This window comes from Hyperolius riggenbachi, chromosome 3 (genome assembly GCF_040937935.1).
Source record: "Hyperolius riggenbachi isolate aHypRig1 chromosome 3, aHypRig1.pri, whole genome shotgun sequence".
Classification (NCBI taxonomy): Eukaryota; Metazoa; Chordata; class Amphibia; order Anura; family Hyperoliidae; genus Hyperolius; species Hyperolius riggenbachi.
The window spans coordinates 386,799,750-386,820,036 of record NC_090648.1 but is presented as its reverse complement, the minus strand read 5'-3'; the positions used below and the strand labels follow the sequence as shown (position 1 = coordinate 386,820,036).

The window sequence follows — 20,287 nt, the reverse complement described above, 5'->3', positions numbered from 1 at the left end:
TGGCATATAGAGTGAAATAGAGGAAGCGGTGCTGCTTCCATAGAAGCAGAAACTGGCTTCCTGCTGCTTCATAGCAACAATGACATCACAACCGCCTGACAGTGCAGCTTATCACATGGAAAGCGAGCACAGGAAGGCGTAGGATCACAAGTGGCTCTGGCATTTATCTTCCCGACTTGCCAGAGCTATAATGAGCAATGCAGACTTGAGGACAGAGAGGTTTGTTCGTGGAGAAAGGAAGGCTGGTGGGTAGGGTGGAGAGGAATATGCCCTTATGCCATCGCGCCCAGAGGCTGGCGCCTCTCCAGTGTCTGCCTCAGCCTGGCCTTGCATGCAGAGGCAGCTGTCCTTTTTGCCTTTATAACGTGGCCTTGAGGCTTACTGCGCATGTACCAGGTTACTGTTCAGTGGGCTCAGTGTACGTTAAATGCATGTGTGGAAAGCTGCTTCACACTGAAAGAGGCTTTGTAATTATCTGCAGAGGGGGGAAAAGTGGGAGTCCATTTGTGAAGAAGTGGAGAAAGAAGCTGGAGGAGCAGTGGTTCCAGTGTGCGGCACATAAAAAGGTATAGTGAGCTTCAACTACAGGAGAAATGGTGCTCTCCGCAGTCAGGGTCAGTTTTGTGCCACATATTCTGCTATATATATATATATATATATATATATATATATATACAGGATCTTCTCAAAAAATTAGCATATTGTGATAAAGTTCATTATTTTCTGTAATATACTGATAAACATTAGACTTTCATATACTTTAGATTCAAATACACACAACTGAAGTAGTTCAAGCCTTTTATTGTTTTAATATTGATGATTTTGGCATACAGCTCATGAAAACCTAAATTTCCTATCTCAAAAAATTAGCATATTTCATCCGACCAATAAAAGAAAAGTGTTTTTAAAACAAAAAAGTCAACCTTCAAATAATTATGTTCAGTTATGCACTCAATACTTGGTCGGGAATCCTTTAGCAGAAATGACTGCTTCAATGCGGCGTGGCATGGAGGCAATCAGCCTGTGGCACTGCTCAGGTGTTATGGAGGCCCAGGATGCTTCAATAGCGGCCTTAAGCTCATCCAGAGTGTTGGGTCTTGCGTCTCTCAACTTGTCTTGGGCCAGTTCACTTCCTGCAGCCAGTGGTGCTCACCGCCAGGTCGTGATCACGCTTACGCGTGGATTCACGACCATTTTGACGCATTCCGCCTCGGACACGCTAAGCCGTGAATAGATTTTCAACCACGAAAATCTGCTTCGGCTTCGCGTGAATGCGGACAGAAATCCGCATTCACGCTCGTCAAAACCCGGCGCTGAAGTCGTGGTTAGCGGAAATGCGTCAAATTATGCGGAAGTGACACATTGCAGGCCAATCAGAGGGCCCCAGCCAGGCCCTAGCAACCAATCACAGGAGGGGAGCTATGCCCTCCCCTCCTGAATATAAAGCGGTGGCCATGATGAAAAGCTCTGTCCTTGCTAGACTGTGGTGCTGAGAGGATTATCTCCAGGCCATTGTTGTTTGAGCAAGTGCATTTATTGTGTTAAAAACAAAGCGGTTTTTTTGCTAACACTGCTCTTATACTGTACACAGTTAGCTAGTCAGTGAGTGATTGCTGTAGTTAGATGTAGTCAGTGTAGTGTAGTGGGAGTGTGGGAGTCTAGTGATTATTTAACTGTGTGTAGTGCAGGCAGGTTCAGTGCTGCAGTGTAGTCAGTGTAGTGGGAGTGGGGATTATCTGTGTTAGTGGAGCTGCAGTGTTCACTTGTATATTCCAGTGACAGTTATACACTTGTACTATTTGCAGGCAGCCAGTCACACCGCCGGCGCCGCCACTCTCTGCCAGCGCTGTTCATTCATTCTGTCAGTGACCTTGTGCCGTGCCCAGTGCCCACTGCTCGCTCGCTGGCATATAAGCATCTCATTACACAGTGTGACATCCTTGTGTGCCCACTGCATCCTTCAGTGACCTAGTTGTATATCCAGTGCCCACTGCTGTGCCCACTGCATCCTTCAGTGACCTTGTACTGTGCCCACTGCATCCTTCAGTGACCTAGTTGTATATCCAGTGCCCACTGCTGTGCCCACTGCATCCTTCAGTGACCTTGTACTGTGCCCACTGCATCCTTCAGTGACCTAGTTGTATATCCAGTGCCCACTGCTGTGCCCACTGCATCCTTCAGTGACCTTGTACTGTGCCCACTGCATCCTTCAGTGACCTAGTTGTATATCCAGTGCCCACTGCTGTGCCCACTGCATCCTTCAGTGACCTTGTACTGTGCCCACTGCATCCTTCAGTGACCTAGTTGTATATCCAGTGCCCACTGCTGTGCCCACTGCATCCTTCAGTGACCTTGTACTGTGCCCACTGCATCCTTCAGTGACCTAGTTGTATATCCAGTGCCCACTGCTGTGCCCACTGCATCCTTCAGTGACCTTGTACTGTGCCCACTGCATCCTTCAGTGACCTAGTTGTATATCCAGTGCCCACTGCTGTGCCCACTGCATCCTTCAGTGACCTTGTACTGTGCCCACTGCATCCTTCAGTGACCTAGTTGTATATCCAGTGCCCACTGCTGTGCCCACTGCATCCTTCAGTGACCTTGTACTGTGCCCACTGCATCCTTCAGTGACCTAGTTGTACATCCAGTGCCCACTGCTGTGCCCACTGCATCCTTCAGTGACCTTGTACTGTGCCCACTGCATCCTTCAGTGACCTAGTTGTATATCCAGTGCCCACTGCTGTGCCCACTGCATCCTTCAGTGACCTTGTACTGTGCCCACTGCATCCTTCAGTGACCTAGTTGTATATCCAGTGCCCACTGCTGTGCCCACTGCATCCTTCAGTGACCTTGTACTGTGCCCACTGCATCCTTCAGTGACCTAGTTGTACATCCAGTGCCCACTGCTGTGCCCACTGCATCCTTCAGTGACCTTGTACTGTGCCCACTGCATCCTTCAGTGACCTAGTTGTATATCCAGTGCCCACTGCTGTGCCCACTGCATCCTTCAGTGACCTTGTACTGTGCCCACTGCATCCTTTTTTTTTGGCCAGCACTATGATGCTGTGCTGCTACTACTACCACCAGTATGTTGCCATGGTCCTTCTGTGCTGCTGCTGCTGCTGAACTGAACGCCCGCTTTGTCCTCCTCCTCCTCCTGACTCAGTCGCTACCACGGTACCACCAATGCACTCTGTCTGCGTTATCACTGCCCGGGTCACCGGGTGCATTTAATTTTTTGGCCAGCACTATGACACTGTGCTACTACTACTACCACCAGTATGTTGCCATGGTCCTTCTGTTCTGTGCTGCTGAACTGACCGCCCGCATTGTCCTCCTCCTCCTGACTCAGTCGTTTCCACCAATGTACTCTGTCTGCGTTTACACTGCCCGGGTCACCGGGTGCATTTAATTTTTTTGCCAGCACTATGACGCTGTGCTGCTACTAGTACTACCAGTATGTTGCCGTGGTCCTTCTGTGCTGCTGAACTGACCGCCCGCATAGTCCTTCTCCTGACTCAGTCGCTACCACCACTGCACTCTGCGTTCACACTGCCCGTGTCCACTGACAACTCTGCTGCGATGTCATTGCTAATTGCTGCAAAAAAAAAAAAAAATTACAAAAACCTCTCTGGGGCCTTTTTGGCATCAGCCACTCATCCTCCTCCAGCGGTACCTTCACCGCCAAGTGCCATTGGAACTCGCCTTCACCTCTTCGATTGCTTAACGCGTATATCCCTTTTTAAAACCACGTATTACCAATTAATAGCCCCATTTACAGTGGTGATTTGTCTTTAAAAGCCATTAAAAAAAAAAAATTATGTTGAAGTTATGTTGCCCCTTATCACCTCGATAATCCATGCAATTTGGGGGATTGTAGCATGTATGGGGGCTTTGTTATTAACGTTTAAAGAAAATCTGCCTCCGGGCGGGAATCCACGCGTGATTATGCCATTCACGGTAGAAAATCCGCGTGGTTGCGTGGACGCGGACGAAAATCCGCATGCGGCGGGGCCGAATGCGGATTGTTTTTTGCAACCACGCGGATTGCCGAATTCGTGGATGAGGCACATCCGAGCATCCCTGCCTGCAGCCCACCTTAGCCTGTGGAGTATTCCGACAGGCAGAGCAGGGCTACAGGAAGATGGCGTTTAAAGCCCTGCACTAAAGACTATTTGTGTCTCCAGTACAGGGCTTCGGATGTCATCTTCCTGTAGCCCTGCTCTCTGCCTGTCAGCCCCGGACTTTTGCAGTGGCTGGCTGCATGGAACATCATCGGGGAAGCTGTGCCCGGGAGAGGAGTCTTCTGCAGGTGAGTAAATGTTTTTTTTTACAGGTGTACATTATTTTTTAGTGAAATATTGCTGACGCATTACAATTATTTTAGGGTTACACTTTGCTGCGCTATGATTATTTTGTGGTGAAAGATTACCACATTACGATTATTTTATGGTGAAACATTGCCGCATTACAATTATTTTCTAGTGAAACATTGCTGCATTACGATTATTTTCTGGTGAAAGATTACTGTTTGTTGCTCATTTTACGTTGCCATGTTTTATACAACCACTTGTATACAATACATTATACTCAATTAACTTTATTCAGTAAAATCAAGTATTTATTTCTAAACGTGGTCATCCACTTACTGTATTTGAGGCCCATAACAGCTGGGCACATTCTATTGGCTGTTAAGGCTCACAGAGCTTAAAATGACAGTGTTTCTACTTTCAAATGTATGCAAAATGCACCACACATTGGAATTAAAGGAGTATTTAATGCAATTCCTGCAATGGCAAAAACACTGATTGCACTGCAGAACCAATTCAACAGAAGCTGCTCATTCATCCTAGTAGCAGCAAGGTCTACATGACATTGTCAAGTGGTCACATAAAGTGTTGATGTATTTTATTCCATTTTGGGTCATTCTTCTGGCAGTTGGAAATAATACAGCATGAGGCATACTATAAAAGTAGATGGTACCAAGAGCCTTGACCACCTCTTATGACATTTGATTTCAGTCACCTCTTTTCCAGGGATGGTCGTAGTCAGCCAACTTCGCTACGCTGGAAATATGCGTAGTTTTACGCAATTACGCTTCGCCAAACTACGGCTTCGAAAACAAATATTAGCTTCGTATGCATTTCGTAGAATACGCGTTAAAATACGCAATTACGCGAAGTGGGAAGCGTAGTGTATGCGGATACTTATGCCTGTATGCAGAAAATTGTACGCATTAATTTCTTTAAAAATGCATATACTGGGACCCCTTCTATGCATACATTCCCCTTTCCAATGCGTAAATTTGTATGCATACAATCGCATGCGGAAAATTAGACGCGAGTAACGCATTCGTAGTTCACTACGCAATACACATGTTAACTACGCTTAGTGGGCGTAAGCTACGCGAAGCGGTACTTCGCTACGCGTAAATTCGTAAGCGAAGTTTTGAAACTTCGCCTATGAACTACGATGCGTAGATGCGAACTACGATGCGTAAATTCGCACTGGCGTAGTTTCTGCTCATCCCTGCTCTTTTCCCTTCCCCTCATTCCCTCTAAGTCCATACCACAACCAACATTACCCCAACCCGCAGCTTACACTCTGGAAAAAACATAATGCTCACTCAGGGTCAACAGGATGTGTTGCCTGCATGGGGAAAATTCCTACCACCTTCACAAAGGAAGAACAAATCAGTTGCTGTAGGAGAACCTTGTTTCTACTTTCCCAGGTGTGGCAGCCAGATCTCCACTGCTGATCCCAGATCATTAAATACTGAAAAAAATAACTATGCCGTATTTTCTTTAGAATTTCATCTGAAACATTCATAAAAGAAAATGAAAACTTTTCACCTATTTACTTATTATATTGTATAACATCTAATAATAGCTGTATTACTTTTAGGCTTATTCTAATAATGTATTTCTAAATGCAGTAACAAAACATTATGAGGTGACAAGGTCACCTCATATTATTACTGGAAGCCTAAATGAAAAATTCCACAGATGAGTGGAACCTGTGAAATGTTGAAAAGATTGAAACTTACCAGTTCCCTCACACCGTATTGCTTTTCAACCTTCATTCTCAAATTTCTAAAACATTCCTCCATTCGATTATGGAAAGGGCGAAGGTCTTCAGTAACTCTCTTCTCGTGGATCCGTATCCCCGCACCAAGTAGCGGTGTCTGCAATTGCAAATAAGAACAGTAGTGAATCCAAAATTAAACTTAGTTTGAAAGTAGATCCTCATTATAGGAGCTCCTACTGTTTTATCCAGAGGCAAGACTGTCCCCAGAAACGTTTGTGGCCAATTCACTTCACTGAGGGAAACTTTCTTCCTGCTCCCTTACCTCGAAAGGCAATTACATGAATTCCTTTCTTTAAAGTTTCACAAACTATCCTTTTGTTCACACTATCTTTATGTATTTATGTTGTCACAACCTACAATACAGCACCCCACAACTTAACCATTCTTACTGCTAAAAATCCTTTCTTCTTCCATACCCAGATGATATTGTCTTGCTCTGTATACTCAAGGTAAGTATCAGTTGGCACAGATAGAGCAAAGATCTTGAAAACAATTATCAAATTAAGTGGCAACTTTGGACGTGAGTTTTCTATGATTTGTTACATCTGAGTTGCACCTCTGTGATCCTTGCCTCTGCCTAATTAGCAGAACCTTCCATATTCTCTTATATACTGATCAAGGGCTTCCCCTTTTCATTTCCCATATTTTTTCAGGTATACCCTTTATCCAGAACTGGCTTTAATTATCTGGGCCTCACAGACCTCTATGCTCTGTCTTCCTGCTTCTACTACATCATGATTTGGCGGTCTTTCTTTTTAACTTGTATGCATTTCAATCAGAGCATTTTAATGCACTTCAACCAGAGCATTAACTCTCTGAGTATATCAGCTCTTTAGCATTCCATGGCCTGTCCACCAGTGATGGGAAGATATTTTCCGTGATCACGGAATAGCTGTGATTCACAAGCATTTTTTCACTATTCGACTTCGGTATTAAATGCTGTGATCGATTCTGGATCACAGAAATCGGCCACGGAAATTCCGTGATTACAAATATTTGGAATTCAATCACGGTCATGATCGCAGAGATCTCCACCTCCTTCAGTGCCCCAGGAGGAGGTGGGGCGACGACTCCCTGGGGGGGTTCATGGTGGCATCTGGGAGTCCCCTTTAAGAAGGGGACCCCCAGATGCCCACCCCCCCTCCCAGAAGAAATGAGTATAGGGGTACAAAGTACCCCTTACCCATTTCCGCAAAGGGTTAAATGAAATAAAAACACAAAAAAATTTATTATTCTAAATTAACCATAAATACTTACCTGTACCTTTAAAAAAAAAGTTCCCACGCCAATATCCTCGGAAATGTCCCACGCCAATATCCTCTAATCTTGCGATCTTCATTAACTTGATTGAAGATCTCCGCCGCCCCGACGCCACACACGACGACCCCTGAGCAGCTATACTAATTAGTATAGCAGAGAATGCGTCCTTTAGAAAGCATAGCCGCTGCCTCCCGCTGTCCTCTCCAAAATCCCCTCACCCTTCGCCCTCACCTAGCCTGGCACCTGGTGCACCCATAGGTGAGGGTGACAGGTGAAGGTGGGCAGGGAGGCTTCTCAGCTATACTAAAGTGCATAGCTAAAAACCATCTTTAAATTTTGGCTCCAAAGCTCCCCATTGGTTCTTTAACAGACCAATGGGGATCCTCCTGACCCCCATTGGTCTGTTAAAGAACCAAATGGGAGCCTTGGAGCCAAAATTTAAAGATGCTTTTCAGCACTTTAGTATAGCCAAAAAGCTCGTCCTATGCGGACGTATAGCCGCTGCCTCCCGCTGTCCTGACTGCCTGCCTTCACCTGTCACCCTCACCTAGCTTGACATCTGGTGCACCCATGGGTGCACCAGGTGTCACATGCCCTCTAGTGGCCGGACAGCACAATGCCTTCCAAACGGTTTCAGTACACAGATTACCCAATCTCGTGGACACAATCGGTGTGCGGAAATTCCTGGAATTCGGCTGCAGACAGACCAGAAGGAGGCATGCGAACTATAAAACACAAAATACTAGGCTGCCACCATCTCTATTAAATGGGAAGAGAAGCCCAATCTGCCTGATACTAATACCTGCAAATAAAACGGTTAAAACACACCCTGTTCTGACTAATAACAACAATTCTCAGTAGCGAATCTTCAGAAGAGTAGGTTTCGTTCTGTGTGTGGCTGAATAGTAGGTGTAGCCGAAGGATAAATTACTTTTAGAAGTCTTTTATTTTTAAATGCAATATAAATAATTAATATACACATAAAATCATTAAAATCAACAATTATAGAGACAATAGTAGCACAGTATAAAAATAAAGGTAAGGGAAGAAATAAACAAATACTTAAGTTCATATGAAAATGTCCGCTTTGGAAGTCTTAGCACATGGAAATGTCCTTTGTTTCAGGTCCAGAACATGGCCACCATCCCCATGGTCCCCTGGCTGGCTTGATCAGATGATGTTACACAAGGGAGGACTGCCCCTCCCTGTATGCATCCTGGTTTTATGGAAGCTAGTTTTGAGGTAGGACAAAGCCAGCCCCCTCCGGGTTACAAACCAATCACAGTTCATTCCCTTGGAGAGAGATTTTAGATTTACCTGTAAAACGCTGTAATTCGAAAACGGGAAAGGCCATATTTGTGCGGATGACAGATTCATATTCTTCACAATATGACAATTCCTATGACATCAGACTTGACTACCATATTATTATGTTTAGTTCCTGAGAGGTTTAATACTTTGTCATGGCTCACCTTTATAATCCATGCAATTTTGGTGATTGTAGCATGTATGGGGGCTTTGCTATTAGCTAAAACTCTTTTCCGTTATCACGGACATGAATTCCCATGATTGCCTCATTCACAGGAAAAATCCGGATCGAATTCGTGAGTCCGTTTCAAATCTGGAAATTAATCACGCCATTTCCTAATTTTTTTTTTCAACCACAGCTGAATAGTCGAATCCGTGATTGGGGGGTATCCGAGCATCACTACTGTCCACCTGCTTGAACAAAAATACTGATTTGGCTGTCTCCCTCTCAGCCAGCATATATTGTCCCCAGTACAACGCTGCTGTGGATCACAGCGCTGTACTATGCTAATAGACAGCAGTTTCATCGTCTAACAGTTTCTGAGTGGCGATCGCTGCCGGGAGACTGAAGCCTACCTACCATGCGGAGATGCGCGCACATCAGTGCACACGATCTCCTGCAAAAGCCAGCCTCAATTGGCATTAAGCGGTCCTGGGGCTGCCGCCGCGGTCACGCCCGTTTGCGTGACGCGGTCTCTCAGGTAGTTAAACAATGGAAGAGTGTCTTGATGTGGTAAAAGTAGCTAACCTAAGAAAAAGTTATTTGCTTCCCAAATGTAAATGTGTGAAGAAGTAAAAGGATATCTAAACATCTTAGGGAGAATGGCTAAACTCTGACATAGTCTAAAAGAAATGACAATATGCTAAATCATATAAAAGGCAAGACGTTAGTCCACTTTACCACACAAATTAAAACCACTTATCATCCCAGCTACAGTATATTTACATCCTCAGTGACTTAACCTCAGTGACTTAATCTAAGCCACAAGAATGTAGATAAAGGTTTTGCAGCTGGGGCTCAGCTGTGCAAGATTGGATGCACATGGGAGCATGGGAACATATGTTCTCTTAGCCAGTTATTAACCCCCTATGATCAAGGCTCTAAACCACATGGGACCCGGATCTATTGGAACTTTATGCCCCTCCACGCACCCTCTGCTCTGCCAACAAGATGAAGCTGGTTATTCCCAGGATACACTTAACATTTGGTGCTCGGGCCTTTTCCTATGCAGCCCCTACTCTATGGAACTCACTTCCACAATCAGTACGAGCGGCTCCTTCTCTGGACAGCTTTAAAAAAAAGGCTAAAAACTCACCTTTTTTCCTAGCCTTTGAGACTGCATAATGCAAGGTCACAGCGCTTTGAGTCCCCATGGAGAAAAGCGCTATAAAAATATTATTGTTATTGTTATAAATCATAGAAAACAGCAGTGATCGTTCATCTTTCCCCCTCCGTGCAGAGATTACCACAAAAAGCAGCTGCAAGAAGCCTGTCTCACTTCTCCTGGTTCTAACGGCAATCCTGCAGCTGGAGTCTATGTGTTCAGCTCTTCACTCAGCCCTGTACTGTCGAATACACAGGTCCTGGCTTGATGATTACATCAAGCCGGGACCTGTGTATTCAGCAGTACAGGGCTGCTGAATATAATTTTAACCACTAGAGGACCACAGGCTTACACCCCCCCTAGTGACCAGGCTAATTTTTTACAATTCAGTTCTCTGCAGCTTAAACAACTTGCTGCAGAGCCATACAACTTAGCACACAAATGAATATTTCCTCCATTTGTTGCCACTAACAGAGCTTTCTGTTGGTGGTATCTGATTACTACTACTGTTTGTGTTTTTTTTTTATAATTTTATTCTTGTTTTACTTATAATAAAAACATCTGTTTACTTTGAATTTTCCCTCCCACTCTGCCTTCCTACCCCCGGAGAGCCAATCAGCATGATCGCCTTTCATAGGTATCAGCCTATGAGAGGCGATCAGCTTCTGAGGCACTTGAGGGGACAGCTCAGTGACAGAGCTGTCCCCGTACAGTGCTGTGACGTACCGCACTAAACTAATTACTTTGATTTCAGCCTGCCAGCAAAGATCGCCACTGGCAGGCTATTGACGGAGCAAAGCTTCGTCACTCAAGCAGGAATGCGCAATCCCTGGTAATCTCTTTTTCCAGGACTTGACGCCAATCGGTGTTAGATGGTCCTGGGGTTGCCACCTTGTGGCTGCCAATTGGCGTCAGGCGGTCGTAAGGTGGTTAAGGGAGGGGGAACATGGGTCAAATAGGTAACTATAATAGAGTAAATCTAATAATGGGGATGCAGTGAAGACTATTACAATAAAATAAACTGTTTAAAAATGCCCATGTTTTAGACCACACCCACTTTTAGACAACACATTCTACATAATAAAACTATTAATTAAGCTTCCCCACTAACCTTTTCTCCCTATTTTTTACCGTTAAAAAATGTTTTTATTATTCCCTCATTTCAAACTGAGAAGTACACATTATAGCAAAAAACACCTTTATTTCATAATCAGGTAGCATCACCATAAATTGTGGAAGTACTTACATACAGTACATATAGGTTTTGTGATAAACGGTAGAAATATCCAAGAGAAATGTGTATTTTTATCTACAGTAGCACTTTTTATTTTTAAACTGGCATTGGTAAAACCTGAGAAGTGATTTTTTTTCTAATTTTGTTCCTCTTTTTACCATTGAAATGTGAAGAAAATACAACCCAGTTAAAATCTAGTTTGTCTTGAAAAAAAGAAGATATATATCAATTTGGTGTCATAGGTAGGGATAACGTTATTAATGATTAAATAGGAACATAGCTAAATTGTCAAAACTGCTGTGGTCCATAATGGGAAAACAAGCTCTAGATGTGAAGTGGTTAATACATTGCCATCAGCTGATTGTCTTTTGTGAAGGGAAATGTACCATATTACAGCTAATGATGAACACACACTAGACTAGACTAGACTCTCCTGTGTCTTGCTGGTCAAATAAAACAATAATATTGTCCCTTTCCTGCACTTGGGCACTTGCATATTTCCTATCATCTTTCCCTTGTCATAAATGCATATGTAGCAAAAATACAACTTTAAAATAGACATGATGAGATAGACATGTGTATGTATAGTGCCAAGCACACAAATAACTAGGCTGTGTTTCTTTTTTTTTCTTCTCTGCCCAAAAGAGTTAGGGCTGGTTCAGACGGACGCTTGCGGAGCGTTTACCGCAAGCGTTCGGACCGTCGCGGTAAACGCTCCCATTCAAGTGAATGGGAGCGTTTACACCGAGCTTTTGCGTGCTTTTACCCGAACGCGGCGTTCGGGTCCCGATTTTCGCGAGCGTTCGGGCTGCCCCTGGAAGCAACATGTAGCTTCCAGGGAGCGGCCAACCGCGACGGCTAATGTTCCCCTACGGGAAAAAAAAAACGCGACCGCATCACGACGCGACCGAAGGCTACTGAAAGCCTGACCGCGCAGCCGCCGGAACGCCCCCAGACGCGACGCTACGCAGACGTCCGTCTGAACCAGCCCTTAAACATTAGGTATGCAAGTGACAGTTTCTGTCCGGTTCAGAACCGGGTCAGACTGGGTCAGACTATAGCTTAACTTTCACTGATAAGTAATTACAGCAATAAAACACTTTCCTGTCAGTAAATGGCTTCTGAGAGCAGGGAAGAGATAAAAGGGGTCAATAATCCGTAAATTTGAGCTCTGGCATACTTCAATAAAAATGTGTCATTGAGCAGAGCCAATGAAACGGTAAAAACTTAATAACTAGATTTAACCGTAAAATAAAACTGTGAGATATCTAAAAAATTCATTTTTTAGGAGAAGCAGGACAGAGACAATTGTCTTTCTCATCAGATTATTTTCGCCTCGGATGTCCTTTAAGCAAAACCTATAAACACTTACTTTAATTGACTATTTTCAATATTCCAGCTGTGAAGATATGCGATACCATGTTATAAGTACAAAAATCAGTTACATTTTTCAGTAGACTCCTCACAAATAATAAACAAACAAAAAAATGCTCCAATAAAATCTACCTGCCAAGCGATAAGATCTTTAAGTTTGTTTAGCTTCTCACAGTCTCCAGGGTGCCGCTGAATATAATCCTCATTGAAGAAAGCCTAAAAGTGAAAAATAACATTACTACGAAAAATACAGCAAAGGTGTTTACAGTAAAGTTCTACTTGTTTTGCAGTCTACTGTCAACTATCATATTATGACTGATAATATGTAGTAAAAAAAATATTTTACCAAGTGAAACTATAAAAATAGTACCACAAACCTCAACTATAGGATCACTAGATTGTGATTAAACTTGACAGATTTACCCCATATCTATAGAAATTCATGCATATAATTTGTTATAGGCACCCACTGGGCTGTTTGTTCAATTATATCATAGACACTACAACTTGCAAACCAGGATTTGTTTTATCAACTATCGTTAATCAACACTAGGGAAACTGTAACAGCTTTGACAGTGAACAAGCCAAACACACACAATAAAATCGTACAGTAGCAAGGCACAATCAGGCACTGAATTTGTAACGTAAATTACACTGCCGTCTCTTTCTAGGCTATGAGCGTTGGCTTAGTACAGCAGAAGTCAAACTTATTAAATAAATATTTAATATTCCAAAAAGTGGAACAGTGCAGACAAGAATATATACAAAAAGATTTACAAAACAAAGTAAAAAATTACACAAATAAAAGTTACAAAGATGCACAAGACAGTTTGCATAAAATAAAATGGGGATAAACGTTACCAGCATATAGATCTAAGCATTGTTGCGAGGAGAACACGGTTCTGGTCAGACCAGGTTAGTCCTAGCGTATTGCTATCTCCAAAGAACTACAAGTTGTGCCTATCCTAGAGCAACTTATATAGTCCGATGTGTAGCCCGGGGTTACAATTCCAGATATACTTTTAATTTCTTCAGAAGGTTTTCACAGAATGCATATCATATCCTTTCTGGCTGTGACATGCCACTTCAAAGCTTTTCCTGTTTATACACATAGACTTCAAAACACTTCACACACTTCCAGCAGGCTGTCACACAGGGATGGTCGTAGTCAGCCAACTTCGCTACGCTGTAAATACGCGTAGTTTTACGCTTCGCCAAACTACGGCTGCTAAAACAAATATTCGCTTCGTATGCATTCCGTAGAATACGCGTTAAAATACGCAATTACGCGTAGTGCGAAGCGTAGTGTATGCGGATACTTATGCCCGTATACAGAAAATTGTACGCATTAATTTCTTTTTAAATGCATATACTGGGAACCCTTCTATGCGTACATTACCCTTTCCAATGCGTAAATTTGTATGCATACAATCGCATGCGGAAAATTAGACGCGAATAACGCATTCGTAGTTCACTACGCAATACACATGTTAACTACGCATAGTGGGCGTAAGCTACACGTAGCGGTACTTTGCTACGCGTAAATTCGTAAGCGTAGTTTTGAAACTTCGCCTATGAACCTCGATGCGTAGATGCGAACTACGATGCGTAAATTCGCACTGGCGTAGTTTCTGCTCATCCCTGCTGTCACATGTAAACTTCAAACGTTCCTGAGTTAGCTTCCAACTGTCCAGACTCATTTAGTCTGGATTGTATATTGGCTTGTTTACATATACACAAAGTTCAAAGCAATGCAAGATCCAGGACAGAATACAGGGTCATTCCCTAATTACCTGTATCCAGAGGAACAGAATGCAAATGTAGTTTCATTGACATAGAGACAATCACAGCTTCCCCCAAAGCCAGACTGGCTTTTAGCAGACATACACATATGATACAGTATTTCATAGCAGATCAAAGGTAAGGACATAGTTGCCTATTGTCCAAATTAGCCATTTCCTAATTAGAGGCTAGGTAGACAGTCCCTAATCAAATGCAGATTTAATTTACATTTACATACCGACACTCACTGTAGCAGCCAGGTGTCCAATTACCCTGAAGCCAGCTGGCTTTGAGCAGACATACACATATGACACAGGCAGAAAAGGTGAAAATATGGCTTCCACGAGATACAATATGGCTGCTATGTTCTGCATATTACCGTACATATCATCATCACCACATAGATCCTCACAACAGGGTCTACACCACCTCACCATTTACTGTGGTTTGATAGCTCATTAAAGGAACTAAAAAAGAAGTGCACATACTAGAAAGACAATGGTGCAAATCTCAGACCATAAAAGACAAACACACCCTGATCTCTCACCTGGAAAGCTACCAAAAAGCGATCACCAAGAAAAAAAATCCTCTTTCCTATCACAGGAGACCGCAACGGCCGCCAACAAGCTGACACAATTATTCTGCACAGTTGATAGTCTTTCCAACCCAACCTGCCCAAAACCTAGTATAAATCCCTCAAAGGACCTATGTGAGAAATTTGACTGCTACTTTTCTGACAAAGTGCCCTCTATATAGTCTCGCATTCAGTCTACAGCAATTCAGACCTATGCAACGTCTGTTAATAGATGTAACTAAGAACAACCTAACATTGATTTCAAAAGAATCACCTCCACCAAACAACCTGTGACCTAGGCCCTGGAGCAACTAAGCTCATGCTGAAATGCCCTGACCTGTTTTGATCAGCATTTCACAAAATAGTCACTTGTTCTCTGCAAGTAGGGAAGTTTACTACCTCTCTAAAAGAAGGTATCATCAAGCCCCTTCTCAAAAAACCTTTCATAAACCCAGACACAATGAGCAGCTACAGAACGGTCTCCAACCACCCCTTTTTAGGCAAAGTTATTGAAAAGGCTGTCTATCTGCATCTTGGACCCTCTACAATGTGGATTCAAGAAACACTACAGCTGTAAAACAGCCCTCATCCAGGTCTGCAACGATTTGCTCATGGCAAGGGACAGAGGGGAATGCTCCGTCCTAATCCTGTTGGATCTCTCAGCAGCTTTTGATACAGTTGACTATTAAATCTTGCTCAACAGATTGCAGAAGTACTGTGGTATCAGGGGCTTAGTCCTCCAGTGGTTCAGATCTTTCTTAATTGACAGAACACAGAAAGTATCTCTGCACTGCTCAATCCTATCTCCTCTATATTTATATCTGTATTTGCAATCTAAATGTTACTACATGTTACCACTTTGTACAATTATCCAACAACATGGCCTAACGTACTGCTGCTATGCCGATGACACTCAGCTATACTTTTTCTTCAAACCTAGTAGAACAGACCCTACTCCAAAATTAAATTCTTGCTTAGTTGAGCTAAAGGCTGAGGTCTAACTAAGGTTCTTGTTGTCCAAGGCAAGTGTGTGGCATCCGAACATCTCTATCGCTCGACCTTGTGCCCAACCTTGCTGTGCTAATCCATGGGGAATTGAGCTTCAAAACCAACTTTAAGCTGTAGTCAAATATTCCTACTTTAATCGGCGGAACATTGCAAAAATGAAACCCCTCATTCCCCCAGAGGATCTTCCAACCTTAGTTCATGCCTTCATCACATCATGACTAGATTACTGCACTGCCCTCTATACAGGCCTTCCAAACAAGGACCTGTACCACCTGTAATTAGTACAGAATGCTGCTGCTAAATTGCTAATAAATCAGCCTCGCCACAGAGTTAAATTACACATATCCCTCTCTCACTGCACTGACTACCTGTAAAATGGAGAATATTCGCTAAGATTAAACTGTTGACATTCAAAACCCTACACATTGTGGGCCCTGGACACACGAAAAACCTGCTGAAACTGCACCACACCTCTCACTAGAAGACAGGGCCAGGAGGGTGGTATATGACTGCAATTTGGAGGTGAGAGGGAGAATATAGTTGGACTGCATGGGCTTTGAAGGATAGAAGAGAAAGATAATGAATAGGTATGAGTGGCATAAATGAGTATCAGTGTGGAGAATGCCCACCCCACCACCATGTCTATTCTCACTTTTTAAGGTATGACTATAGTGAAACAGAGTACTGCATATGCATCTGTGCCAGATGGCATCAGCCAAGTAGCAATGACCTCCAAAGAAAGTAAACTGGAAGTGAAAAGATCATGAATGAAGGAACGTTTTTGGCAGGCTGAGAAAGAATTACAAAGATCAGCAGAGATGTAGAGGGAAAGAAGGGGGAAGAAGTGGAATATTAGTAAGGTTTTGGCAGTTGGAAGGCGAATATGGTTTGCTGTTAGAAGTTTGATTAGCATTAGTGAGGAGTGATGTAGCAGAGAGGAACCAGGTTTTGGTGAAATGTCCCCTACAGCAAGGAGAATGAGGAAAAAAGAGCAAAGGAAAGGATGAGATTTTGCTGTTGTGAAATTTTTGTTTATAAACAGCATTAGGAGGAGAATAAGGTCTTTGCTTCTAACACTGCTTCCCACAACAGGCTAATACAGAAGCTACGGATATAGAGACTAGGGGAGAATATGTGTGTGTGGATAGAAAACGATGTATCCATTAACGCACTAGTAGATGAAATACAGAGTAGTGTAGATGATACAAAACTACACGTCCCAGTAAGATGGTGACATGCTATAGAAGAATCTTGGCTTCTTGGCTATATGACCAGGAAAATGACAGATCAAAATGTAATTGGTGAGGCCAAGTGCATGCCCAATCGACAATGCAATCAATTTCGGGTGGCGAGGCGGACGTATGCGGCGCACAAGGCCGATTCCCGAGAGATTTCATGCTGAAATTGATCAGGAATCTGCATGTGGTTTATGGTCAGCTGACAGATCTCTCTCTTATCAGATTCAATAAGAGAGATCTGGTGGCCTATACATCGCTAGATGTATAGCTACCTTAAGCCAGTTGAATGTTCTTCTTTAACCATTTCAGCCACGCGGACGTGAGCTTCACGTCTGCATCGGCTAGAGCCGCAGGGACGCGCTAGTTACGTCCCTGCAGTTTGGGGGGTCTGCAGGCGATCCTGTGGGCAGATGCCCGCGATCGCACTGCTGCTGCTAGCAGGGGGAATTGGCTGCCGGGGACAAAAGTCCCCTGCACTAATCCGTACATGTCCGCCATGAATAAACACTGTTTTTGTTCAAAAACAGTGTTTATTCTGTAAATGAAGTCTCCCGCCGTGATTTCCGCCGCCCAATTGTTAATTCTCCGTGCCGACAATGTGATTGGAGGCTTCCGATGGAAGCCTACGTCACTTCCCGAATCCCTGGTTACAATGTAGTGATACATTGTATCCCAATTAGCGTACATTGTACGCTACTGGGATTTTTGCTCAGTAGGGACATCTTGTGGCTAAATAGTAAAACAAACCTACTGACTTTGGGGAATAAAAATAAATGATTATTTATGTCAAGAGGACATATAATTAATAAATAATGGGCTAAAAATTTGTGATAGATGTAAAACTGAAAAAATGCACCTTTATTTTCAAATAAAATATTGTCCGCATACATTACACTAGGGGTATACTTTTAAGGTTGCAATAACCGGGACAAATGGCCAAATAAAATGTGTGGATTTTAATTATGGTAGCATTAATTATTTTAAAACTGTAATGGCTGAAAACTTAAACATAATGACTTTTTTCCATTTTTTTCTTATTATTCCCATTATAATGCATTTAGAATAAAATAATTCTTAGCATAATTTACCACCCAAAGAAAGCCTAATTGGTTGCGGAAAAAAAACAAGGTATAGATCATTTTGCCGTGATAAGTAGTGATAAAGTTATTGGGGAATGAAAGGGAGAAGCGCTGACAGGTGAAAATTCCTCTCGTCAATAAGGTGAAAAATCCCCGCGGGCTGAAATGGTTAAAGCAGTTCAGGAAACTAGCATTAATGTTTTTGAGGCTATTTGTTCTTACAAATAGGAACATTTTTACATAAACAGTACACATAAGTTTTAAATATGTGCTCTAAGGCCTAGTGCACACCAGAGCAGTTCTGCTGCGGTTTGCGATCCGCTTGCGAGTGCGGATCCGCTAGGGTAATGTATTTCAATGGGCTGGTGCACACCAGAGCGGGAGGCGTTTTGCAGAAACGCATACTCCCGTGCTGCTGCAGATTTTGGATTGCGGATGCCTCAATGTTAAGTATAGGAAAAACGCAAACCGCTCTGAAAAACGGCACTTTAGAGCGGTTTGCCAGGCGTTTTTTGTTACAGTAGCTGTTCTGTAACAGCTTTACTGTAACAATACATGAAATCTACTACACCAAAAACGCTTCACAAAACCGCAAAATGCTAGCTGAAACGCTACAGAAAAAGAAGAAAAAGCGTTTTAAAATCTGCTAGCATTTTGCGGATCTGCTAGCGGTTTTTGGTGTGCACCAGGCCCTACACTCTTCTAAGACAAAGTAATGTCTATAGGGTATTTTCACGCACATAAGGTTTAGTGGAAATGACCCAAAGTGTGTAATGTGCATTGCACAAATAGCAAAACTCACTTAACATGCACAGCACAAACATTGGTATATTTGCACAGTATTTGCATAGCACAAATTATACAAGCAACAAGCACATCCTGCACATAATGTAAATGTTGTGCTACTTGCCTCTGCTGATACCTTATGACAAGCCAGATAGAGCAGTTCCTAACAATGGAGCACTCTGATTAGCTTGTGATAATAATGCAATATAAATCAATAATAACAATGTAACAAGTGACATGTGACAAGCCTGTAAACATAAGCTCACGTGCTAGCTAGATCAGCTCATTCTGTGATGTGAAATTGTATTGATATAGTTACTAATATGTATGGTAGTTTAACCACCAGTATTCCAAGTACTCCAAGTACTTCTCCAAGTCTGATGTTTCCAGCTGCAAGGCATTTATCTTATATGTTTCTCTACCATTGACACATCTAAGGGTGTACATTTCAAAGCACCACAAGCTAATTTGGGCCTTGGCTTTACTGAAAAAAAAATATCATTAAAAAGGGCACAGGAAAAAACCGGTAGTAGAATATCTGTATATTTACCAACATTCTACTACTTAATTCATATAATAAAATATCAGTAATATCTGCTGATATTTGCCTATGACCTAACCTCTCCCTACTCTCACGCAGAACCCCACCCATGTTGGTGCCTAAACTTAAAACCCCCCTCCCCCTGGTGGTGCCTAACCTTAACCTCTCAGGTGTGACCTAACCTAAACCCCCTGGTGGGCACCTAATCTTAACCCCCGGCGGGCACCTAACCTTAACCCCTCTGGTGGGCAACTAACCTTAAAGATAACCCGAGGCAGTATTTCCAAATCTTAATAGGATACAGAGGCATGTCCTGTGCACAATGACATGCCTCTGAGTCATTGTGCTGCAGTCGCCAGCTCACCCCCCCCCCGGCTCTACTGTCCCCCCGGCATAATACAGACAGGCTAGCAACAATCTTACTTGTCGCTAGCCTGCTATATGCCTGCAGCTTGTCAATCGATCAACAGCCTCCCCCCACCGCTCCCTGCCTCCACTAGCTTCCTCCAATCGGAAGCTAAGCCACAGCCCAAAAGGTACTGATAAGTACTAATATGGTTGTTACCATATTATGGTCACTGTTTCGCAAGTGTTCTCGAACTTGAACATTGGATATAGCACCTGGTCTATTTTAAATGATCAAAGCCACATACATGGATTGTCACCCGGCAGAGATCGATACTCAATCCCT

The 20,287-nt window shown here is 43.1% G+C and overlaps 1 protein-coding gene across 4 annotated transcripts in view; it reads right to left on the bottom strand.

Annotated features, from left to right (window-relative positions):
* DOCK2 (dedicator of cytokinesis 2) overlaps nucleotides 1-20,287 on the bottom strand; it is a 566,587-nt gene that overhangs the window by 114,812 nt on the left and 431,488 nt on the right. For all 4 annotated transcript variants that reach the window (XM_068277401.1, XM_068277402.1, XM_068277403.1 and 1 more), the window contains 2 exons: nucleotides 12,721-12,804; nucleotides 6,047-6,184 (listed from right to left, as the gene is read on the bottom strand). In XM_068277401.1, the coding sequence (XP_068133502.1) occupies nucleotides 6,047-6,184; nucleotides 12,721-12,804 (222 nt within the window). The remainder of the gene's footprint in view (nucleotides 1-6,046; nucleotides 6,185-12,720; nucleotides 12,805-20,287) is intronic.